The 10,587-nt window shown below is 50.5% G+C and overlaps 1 protein-coding gene across 4 annotated transcripts in view; it reads left to right on the top strand.

Moving 5' to 3' along the window:
• SLC52A3 (solute carrier family 52 member 3) overlaps positions 1-10,377 on the top strand; it is a 19,169-nt gene extending 8,792 nt beyond the window's left edge. For 3 of the 4 annotated variants that reach the window (XM_024128489.2, XM_007124230.3, XM_007124231.3), the window contains exons 2-5: positions 1,798-2,410; positions 4,292-4,797; positions 6,854-6,977; positions 7,470-10,377. In XM_024128489.2, the coding sequence (XP_023984257.1) occupies positions 1,844-2,410; positions 4,292-4,797; positions 6,854-6,977; positions 7,470-7,682 (1,410 nt within the window). In that variant the 5' untranslated portion in view covers positions 1,798-1,843 and the 3' untranslated portion in view covers positions 7,683-10,377. Of the gene's footprint in view, positions 1-1,797; positions 2,411-4,291; positions 5,309-6,853; positions 6,978-7,469 lie in introns of those variants that run through there. The other variant, XM_055090368.1, reaches the window with a different exon arrangement.
• Positions 10,378-10,587: the final 210 nt, after the last annotated feature.

Below are 10,587 nucleotides of genomic sequence, written 5' to 3'. Positions count from 1 at the left end.
TGTGTGTGTGTGTGTGTGTGTGTGTGTGTGTGTGTGTGTGTGTGTGTGTGTGTGTGATTAGCAGTAATCTTGTACCAAAATGTATGCATGACTACATGTATTTCCCAGCCAAGAAATTCCTACATATCCTGGCTCCTCCCCTACCTCTCCCGAGCAGTTCCTCAGAGCTCTCTGAGGCTACAGTCCTCAGTAAGACCTCTGAATAAAAACTGAAGCTCACTGCCCTTATGTTGTGCGGTGCTGATTTTTTTTTTTCAGTTGACAAAGCCTCTCCAATATTTTTCCTTAGACTGAGGGTCACTGCACAGGTGGTATGACACAGGTAACTGGGAAGGTGGTAAACAGATCACAGAATGGTTCCAGGGGGGCTACAGTCAGGCGGTCTCCCAGGGCCTGTCCAGAGAGGGAGCTCTATAATTTGAGGAGAAAAACTCCAGACTGCAATTTTATATCAGGAAACCTTATTTTTGTAACAGATAGTATTTTTTTAATGTTTTTTTGACAATGATCCTGACTTGTTTAAATATTTGTTTTATTTTTTTGTTTTGGCCGCATCGGGTCTTCATCGTGGGATGCAGCATCTTCGTTGCAGCACGCGGGATCTTTTTGCGGCGCGCAGCCTCTTCGTTGCGGCATGTGGGCTTCTCTCTACTTGTGGCGTGCGGGTTTTCTCTCTCTCGTTGAGGTGTGCGGGCTCAGTAGTTGCAGCGCGTGAGCTTAATTGCCCCACGGCATGTGGGATCTTAGTTCCCCGACCAGGGATAGAACCCACGTCCCCTGCGTTGGAAGGTGGATTCTTTACCACTGGACCACCCGGGAAGTCCCCAGATAGTATGTTTACATGGTTCACAAATCAAAATTATATAAAAAGATCTATACTGAGGTGCTGCAAACATCCCAGAGGTTTCTGTGTGTCCTTCGAAGGCTGCTTTGTGCAAATACAAGCAAAGAGAACATATTCTTCCTCCTTTTCTCCTGTCTGCCTACCTTGATGTTGTTCACTTATCAGCTCGGCCTCGAGGCCTGTCATTTTCCTATCAGCCAGTGAGCTCTCCTGCAGCCCTCTCCTTGTAACAGGTGTGTGCTATTCCAAGAGGCAGCCATCCCTTCCACTAGCCCCTCTTCTGTGGGTAGCAGGGAGGTTGTCTCCCATATTTTGCTATTACCAACAAGGCCACGAGAAATAATAACCTCGTACATACATCATTTTGTCCAGGGCAGGTAAACATTGGCTTCGGGACAATCTCACAGTGCGAAATGGCACCTTGGAGTCATTGTTAATTGACATTTCCCATGGTGAATGAAGGTAATCTTTTCATATGTCTAAGACTTATTTGTACTTTTTCCTCTGAACTGTTCATATCCTTTGTCTACTTCTCTATTGGGTCTTTTTGTTCTTAATCTATAAAAACTCTTTATACGTTAGGAAGACAAATCTTCTGTCTGTGATTTACATTGCAGTATTTTCACCCAGGATGTCATCTGTCTTTTGATCTTGTTGTTGGTGTTTTTTGGCATTTTTTGCACAGGCTGTTTTGTTTGTGTGTTTGCTTGCTTTTGTGTGTTCTAATATTTATGCAGTTGAAAGTATCAAATTTTTCTTTTGTAGTCTCTGAATTTACAAGTCATGATTAGGAAAGCCTTCCCCACTGGAAGCTTACTTATAAAGGAATTTGTCCATGTTTTCTGCTAATAAAAAGCCACCTTGTTCATGGGAAAGGCCCAGAAGCGCAGTCTTTTGCTAGATGGTGAACCTGACATTGCTCACCTAGTATTTTTCTCCATCAAACACTGCAGGCTGATCTGTGGAGGCAGCAGCCTCCGGCCCAGGGCAGACGTCACCATGGCCTTCCTGATACACCTGCTGGTCTGTACCTTCGGGATGGGCTCCTGGGTGGCCATCAACGGGCTCTGGGTAGAGCTGCCCCTGCTGGTAACGGAGCTGCCCGAGGGCTGGTACCTGCCTTCCTACCTCACAGTAATCATCCAGCTGGCCAACATCGGCCCCCTGCTGGTCACCCTACTCCATCACTTCCAACCCAGCTGCCTTTCTGAGGTGCCTGTCATCTTCACTGTGCTGGGGGTGGGCACCATCGCCTGCACCCTCTTCGCCTTCCTCTGGAATGTCACCTCGTGGGTGCTGGGCAGCTACCACAGCATCGCCTTCCTGGTCCTCACCTTCTTCCTGGCCCTGGTGGACTGTACCTCCTCCGTCACCTTCCTGCCCTTCATGAGCAAGCTGCCCACCCACTACCTCACCACCTTCTTTGTGGGTGAAGGACTCAGCGGCCTCCTGCCTGCCCTGGTGGCTCTTGCCCAGGGCTCGGGTCTCACCACCTGTGTCAACATCACTGAGACATCAGACACCACCCCGATCCCTGAGACCACCAGGAACATGGACAGCCCACAGGTACCTGGCATTACCCAGAGCTGTTGCAGCTCTGTTCTTGATCATAAGCAAGATCATACGGAGGGCTGGTGTTTCCTAGATGTTGGGTAGACCAGTGTTCTTGACCTGGCAGCACTTTAGATCACCTGGGAGAGCTGCTGAGACATACCAGCGGGCACGCCCCTCACCCCCATCTCTGAAATCCTTGGGCTCAGATGTGTTTTGGAATCTGGAGTTTCAGATTTTAGAACACACTTACCCCAAGTCTGGGACAGGGCCTGTGACTCAGCAGTGCAGCACAGTGACCCCCACTGCCCACAGCCCAGGGCATTCATGCCCAGTAAGCAGATGAAGGCTGTAAACAGACTCACATCCAGCTCAAGTGTTGCTATCAACTGAGTCATAGAAAAATTCTGGCTTTTAGAGCTTTTTGGATTTCAGAATTGCAGATAAGGGATTGTCAACTTGTATGTATTCAAAATTCCCCAGGTGTCGCTAATGTACAGCCAGGGCTGAGAACCATAGACTTTAGACGTTGCTTCAATACCTCGTGTTGTTACAGCATCAAACTTCCTCACTGGACATTGGACAATATATACATCTAACGCTATCCAAACCACCTCAGTACAGCCATGTTTGCAAACCAGTGGCCTGGACCACCATAGCCTGAAAGCATTTTTCTTTTTCGAGAGTTTGAATTAGTTGATAAGATTTAAATTTTTTGAAATTTCACATACATAAATCTAGATGCATGATATCTCTTGATAAAAAAGTCGCCACAGGGCGCCTTTGGGTGGGGCTGCTCTCCTGTCTCCAGCCAGCCCCTCCTCTGAACATGTATATTTGTGGTTACCAGCCCTGGAGGGCAGTAAGGGGGAAAAGCTGTAGCTTCCGGGTCAGAAAGAGCAAAGTGCACTGGCTTCGCCACATAATCCCCAGAACCCTCAGGTAAGACGAACCGTCCTGACACCTCTGTGCCCTCTAAAACCAGGGGTAATGGACCCCACTGCACGGGGCCGTCAGAAGGTGCACACGAGCTGCTACATGCACAGTGTTGATGCCCAGTGAGCAATCAGTCAGTGTGAATACTTATTATCCATCACTTACTTATTAATCATAATGCCTAATATTATTGTATACAGGCAGACCTTGGAGACAATTGAGGGTTTGGCTCCAGACCACTGCAATAAAGCAATATTGCAATAAAGAGAGTCACACAAATTTTTTTTGGTTTCCCGGTGCATATAAAAGTTATGTTTACACTATATATAGTCTATTAAGTGTACAATAGCATTATGTCTAAAACAACAATGTACATACTTTAATTAAAAAATATTTTATTGGGCTTCCCTGGTGGCGCAGTGGTTGAGAGTCCGCCTGCCGATGCAGGGGACACGGGTTCGTGCCCCGGTCCGGGAAGATCCCACGTGCCGCGGAGCGGCTGGGCCCGTGAGCCATGGCCGCTGAGCCTGCGCGTCCGGAGCCTGTGCTCCGCAACGGGAGAGGCCACAACGGTGAGAGGCCCCGCGTACCGCAAAAAAAAAAAAAAAAAAACAACTTTATTGCTAAAAAATGCTAACCATCATCTGAGCCTTCAGCAGGTCGTAATCTTTTTCTTAGTGGAGGGTTTGAAATATTTCAAGAATTACCAAAATGTGACCCAGAGATACAAAGTGAACAAATGCTGTTGGGGAAATGGCACCAATAGACTTGCTCAATGTAGGGTTGCCACAAAACTTCAGTCTGTATACGCACACACACACAAAATGCAATATCCGCGAAGTGTAACAAAGTGAAGCACAATAAAGCAAGGTGTGCCTGTTTTTTCATCATTAATTGTGTTGTTACCTGTGCCCTGACATCACCCAGGGATCCAACTGACCCTTGTTTTGTCTTTCGCAGGGAGCTAGCAGCCCTTTGGTGTCTGAGCTCGCTAGGACGGCACCCTCCGTGGTCCATCTGGAAAGCCACTACCTCCCCGCCAACTTCTCACCCTTGGCCTTCTTCCTCCTGCTCTCCTTCATGATGGCCTGCTGCCTCATTGCTTTCTTTTTCCTCCAGCGTCAACCCAGGCGCTGGGAAGCTTCCATAGAAGACCTCCTCACCTCTCAAGTCACCCTCCACTCCATCCGGCCGCAGGAAGGGAAGGACCTGGGCCCCCCAGGCCCGGAGGACAGCGGCAAGGGCCAGGAGCCTCTGGAGGAGAAGACAGCCCCCCAGCACCTGGCCCACCTGACCTTCATCTACATCCTGGTGGCCTTTGTGAACGCGCTCACCAACGGCGTGCTACCCTCCGTGCAGACCTACTCCTGCCTGTCCTATGGGCCTGTGGCCTACCACCTGTCTGCCACCCTCAGCTCCATGGCCAACCCTCTCGCCTGCTTCCTCTCCATGTTTCTGCCTAACAGGTCTACCCCCACCTGGCCCTGGAGAACTCTGGTTGGGGGCACACTTCATGCCAGAACCCAGAATCCCACACCCACCTATCAGGCTGGATGTGTAGTGGTTAAGAATATGGTTTCTGGGGCTCAACTGCCTGGGTTCAAATCCCACCTCTGCCACTTACTAGCTTTGTGATGCTGGACAAGTCACTCCACCTCTCTGTGCCTCAGGAATCTAGAAAATGGGGATGATAATAGATCTTCTTCCTAGGTTGCTGGGAGCATAAGACGAGGTAATTTTGTAAAGCTTTTAGAGCAGTGGCTCATGTCAGGTCCACCATAACCGCCATTGGCCCATGTGGAGGAGCAAGCAGGAAGTGAGGTTCCCATTTACAAATGGAAACCCTGAGGCTTGGAGAAGGGGTCTGCCGTGGGCTTATTCCCAGGATTTCAGCCCTGCCCTCCTGCCTCCAGCCCATGCCGGCTCCCTTACAGCTGCAGTTCTAGAAGAATGGCTGGGCAAATTGATAAAATGCTGATTGAGCCAGCCTAGGTTTCAAATTTTTTTTAATATAAATATTTATTCATTTATGGCTGCGTTGGGTCTTCGTTGCTACGCGCGGGCTTTCTCTAGTCGCGGCGAAGCGGGGGCTGCTCTTCGTCGCGGTGCGCGGGTTTCTCATTGCGGTGGCTTCTCTTGTTGCGGAGCACGGGCTCTAGGCGTGCGGGCTTCAGTAGTTGTGGCACGTGGGCTCAGTAGTTGTGGCTCACGGGCTCTAGAGCACAGGCTCAGTAGTTGTGGCGCACGTGCTTAGTTGCTCCGCGGCATGTGGGATCTTCCCGGACCAGGGCTCGAACCTGTGTCGCCTGCATTGGCAGGCGGATTCTTAACCACTGTGCCATCAGGGAAGTCCCAATTTCCAATTTTAATAAGCAACCTAAGTGGTTCTGATGTAGGGACTTCGGATCCTCACAGGAGAAACACCCACTTTGGGGTCATGAAACTTTAGGTCTCCCTGCCTTCCACGTGCTCTTCTGCCCTGCCTGGCCTCACAGCCTCTCAGCCCTGCCCACCCCCCACCCCCCAGCCCGGGAAGGAGGAGTAATGAGGACATGAGAGCTGGACAGAAGATGTCACTTTGCCAGAAAGCTGATTTCTCTCCCTTGAGGTTTAAAAACTGTGGAGGGAAGCTGGAGCTTTCTGAGGGAGCAGGACTGAGGGAGGCCACAGACCTGTGGACACTGAGACGCCCAGAATGTTAGAAATACAGGGTCTGTGAGTCCCAGAATTCAAGACTCTTGGAGCAGAACGAGTTCTTAGAGGCAGGGCAGCCCCTCCACTCTCACCTAGGGGTACATACCTGTCAGTGTTCTGAAGAATGTGGCCAGGGAGACCCCAGGGAAAAGGCCTCAAATGAAGGATGGTGTCCTCAGTGGTCAGACCGAGGGCCTACATGGAAGGCCACCAGTGTAGTGCACCTAAGCCAGCCACCAGGACCCCCAGATCATGCAAACCTCACGTTGTAGACAAGGTAGCCGAGGCTGGAGGGAGAAGGGTCACCCGAGGTCACACAGCACACCCTGCAGTGCCAGTGACATGATCCAAGCCTCCCACTCATCAGCGCAGCTTCCTGGCTGGGCTGGGGAGTATCACAGGAGGAAATGGCAGCAGATGGTACCAAGTGGGCCCACAGCCAGGGCCAGGCCCTGCACAGTCTGCTCCCAAGCCCCACCAGACTCATTACGCAGGTGAGGAAACTGAGGCTTACGGACCAGTCCTGCAGGTGGAACTGGGATTTGAACCAGGCTCATGTAGCACTAGAGTCTATTCTGTTTTTCCTGCTGGGATGCTGGGCCCTGCTGTTAACACTCAGGATGCCTTAGGCCAGCCTTGACCCCAGGAACCTCACTGACCCACTTGAACTGGGTAGCCTGGAAGTTTCCACAGGGGTCTAACCTCTAAGCCTGGAGACGCTGACCACCCCATGTGGCCCCCTGGGGCTGGGGCCGGGTGGGGGAGTAGGGGCAGAGGTCAGGCTACTCACCTCCTCCATTCACCTCCAACCCCCCCGCTCTGTCCTAGGTCTCTGCCATTCCTGGGGGTCCTTACGGTGCTCGGGACCGGCTTTGGGGCCTACAACATGGCCATGGCCGTGATGAGCCCCTGCCCCCTCATGCAGGGCCACTGGGGTGGAGAAGTCCTCATCGTAAGTATCTGGCCTGTGGAGCTGTGCGCCTCCCACCCCACAGCTAGCCAAAGCCTGGGAGGTCAAGAGTATGGCCCCTTCTCTTGACCAAAGTCTTTGTGGTTACTCACTCAGGAAGCCCCAGGTTGGGGGGAGGGGGAGGGATGCTTCTTATTTGGAAATAGAGGTTTAAGAGTGAGCTGGCTGGTCCAAGGTGACAGTCCAGCTTCTCCCCTGGATGCCACACTCATTCCACTATGTGTATGTCAGCGTGGCCTTCTCTTAGTTGCCCTTGACTTGATCATGAGACAGAAAAGCTATTGGGCTCTCCTTTGTCCTTGGGGAGGTCAACTCAGGGGGCCCCATTAGTCCAGCAGAGTCACCCCCGAAAGGCTCTCCTTGAACTTAGAGGTTATTCCATGGGGTCCCCGTAGCCCTGTTCGGTCACCCTAGAAGTGCCCTTCGCCCCAACGTTACCTTCACTGCTGAGTCTCTCCCAACCAATCCCCGCAGGTGGCTTCGTGGGTGCTGTTCATTGGCTGTCTGAGCTATGTCAAGGTGATGCTGGGCTTGATCCTGCGTGACCGTAGCCGCAGCGCCCTCTTGTGGTGCGGGGCGGCGGTGCAGCTGGGCTCGCTCCTCGGAGCGCTTATCATGTTCCCACTGGTCAACGTGCTGAGGCTCTTCTCATCCGCTGATTTCTGCAGCCTGCAGTGCTCCACCTAGGCCAACTGAAGTGGCGTGGTCCATCATAAGGCTCCGCCCCCATGACTAACATCTGGAAACTGGGACCCCCTCGAGGCAAGGCGTGTGCCCAAGGTCACAGAGCCAGTGGTAGGGAGCTAGGAGGCAGAGCTTTTAACTGATTTGCAGCACCCAGCTGGCGGATGTTAGAAGCGGAACAGCTGGGAGGTTGAGCTGCCCATTATAAGCTATGTGACCTTGGGGAAGTCACTTGATTGCTCTAGCCCTCTGTTTCTTCATCCATAAAATGGGGATTATAATAAATAACACCTACTTCATAGGTTTGGCACAGGGGTAAAATGCAGAAGCACCCAGCACATCCTGATCTGACGCCCAACAGTAATAACAGGAGTGACAATCTACAAAGCCTAGAAGTGGCCAGAGGCGTTGAGAAATGACCCCTTCCCCATATCCTTTTTCCCCCATCGTCTCAGAGAAGCTTCTAGAAGACAGATGGCTAACGGTGGAATCTCAAGCACCTTGGCTTCCCACTTCCCAGTATGGAGGAACACTGCACCCCATGCACCCCTTCCTGTCACCCCTGCTGACCCAGGAAGGCCCATTCCTTGGAGATTAAGTGACCTCCTAAGAGACAGAGAGAGGATTGGGGCGGAGGGGCCACAGCAAGACTCTGAACGTGAGTCCCCCGACCCCATTCACCGGCCGACACTGAACTGGGAGGCAGTCCTCTGAACTAGGGGGAGGAGGAGAGTGGGGAAGAGTATGTTAGCTACCTGATAGTTTTTTGGTTTTACTTTTTGTTTTTTTTTTTTTGTTTGTTTGTTTGTTTGTTTTTTGTGGTATGTGGGCCTCCCTCTGTTGTGGCCTCTCCCGTTGCGGAGCACAGGCTCCGGACGCGCAGGCTCAGCAGCCATGGCTCACGGGCCCAGCCGCTCCGCGGCATGTGGGATCCTCCCAGACCGGGGCGCGAACCCGGTTCCCCTGCGTCGGCAGGCGGACGCGCAACCACTGCGCCACCAGGGAAGCCCCTACTTTTTGTTTTTTTTAAATAAAGACATTCCCTGCTTTTACACTAAGGTCAGCCTTCCAAGAAAAAGTCCAGCATGAACACCAAAAAAAAAGTTTCAATATAATCAGCTTTCAGTTGGTTCTAAGGTCAAGGCTGAGCTCAGAAATAAACAGAATCAAGGGCTTAGAGAATGTCTGGTCCTGGGACTTCTTTTCTTTAGAGGTTTGTTTTGTTTGCTTGCCACCACCCTTCCTTTTTAATTTTGAATAGATAATATAGTCACATGTTTCAAAAATCAGAAAATATAAAATGATGTTCAGCAAAAAAATTCCATCCCTGTCCACTCCCCCTTCTGCCCAGTTCCCCTTAACACATACATGAGCACTTTTATTTGTTCCCTGTTTACTCTTCCAGAGATTATGCAAATGTAAGCAAATTCAAACATAGAGCCTTTTTACATAAAAAGTAGTAAACTGCTGTGTACTTTGCACTTTCAAGCAGCAGTGAAAATGTGGAGAGCCTTCTTGTTCTTTGTCGTGACTGCATAGTATTCCACTGTGTGGAGGTGCCAGATTTGTTCAACCAGCCCTCTGCAGAAAGACATTTAAAGGTGTTGGAGACAAAATTAAACACTAAATCTCCCACCAACCCCAAAAACCTCTCCACAAAAGTAGAAAAGAAAGAAAATACTTTTACTATTGAATATATGTTCAACCTGATTGTGGTGCACATCAGACAGTCTGCTAAAGAGATTGCACAGGCAGAAAGAAACTCTACCCTTCTATATAGTCCAGCAGACACAACCTATTACATCCAGGTTCTCAAATGATAACCTAAAGTAAGAGAAGTAGATAACACCGTTTGTCATCCTGAACTCAGCTAGTGATTGGGGTGGCTCTCCGTGTTAGCTAATTGTCCTTAACCACAGGAAAGAAGAACTCATATCTTTATGAAAGGAGGTGGCTTTGCAACTTGGAGCCAAACCCTGAGTTAAGCTCCTACACTCCGGAGACTGGGTGATAGGGGTGTGGCTTCCTGATACTTACATTGCAAACAGAGGGTTCCCTTGTGTGGTAAAACTGGCAAGAGGCTCATTCAGCTTTTTTTAAAGCCTCGCATACATGCAAAAAGGAGCAGAGAAAGAATTTATGTTTTCTAAAGTAAATGCTCAAGAAAAAGGAGTGGGGATGTCTCTTTCCCTTTTTGGCACCAGAAAGAAAGATTTTTATTTGTATTTGCCCTTACAAGGGCATTTGGGTTGTTTCCAGTCGTTCTCTCCCAGAAAAGATATTGGAGTAGGTAATGAGCAAGAAGACCTTCTCTCTGTACTGACGTGGGAAGATGCTCCAAGATTAATTACACACATGGGAAGCAGATGCAGAAGAACGTGTAGAGTGCGGTGCTAGCCATGCTAATACACTCTGTCAAGCACTAGGTGGGAGGAGGGCGGGTGACTTGCTGTTTGGAAGAGGCACCTCCATCTGACAGCCCTCTCTATGGTTTTGCTTTCGCCCTCCTCCTTGGAAGTGTTTGGTGGGAGGAGGGCGGGTGACTTGCTGTTTGGAAGAGGCACCTCCATCTGACAGCCCTCTCTATGGTTTTGCTTTCGCCCTCCTCCTTGGAAGTGTTTGTGACCTTGACAACCTTTTAGTTACCATGCACAAGTCCGCTGTCCTCCATCTCCTCCTCTGTACAATGGAGACAATAAAAGCCCCTCCCTTTCAGGTTTGTTGTGAGGATTAATTAGCCCCACACTTGCAAACAGTGAGTGCTCAATAACTGTCATTAAAAAGCTTCCACTTTGGGGCTTCCCTGGTGGCGCAGAGGTTGTGAGTCCTCCTGCCGATGCAGGGGACACGGGTTCGTGCCCCGGTCGGGGAAGATCCCACATGCCGCGGAGCGGCTGGGCCCGTGAGC

Source organism: Physeter macrocephalus, chromosome 14 (genome assembly GCF_002837175.3).
Source record: "Physeter macrocephalus isolate SW-GA chromosome 14, ASM283717v5, whole genome shotgun sequence".
Lineage (NCBI taxonomy): Eukaryota > Metazoa > Chordata > Mammalia > Artiodactyla > Physeteridae > Physeter > Physeter macrocephalus.
The sequence above is the reverse complement of the archived record's forward strand: the minus strand, read 5'-3'. Positions and strand labels throughout refer to the sequence as shown.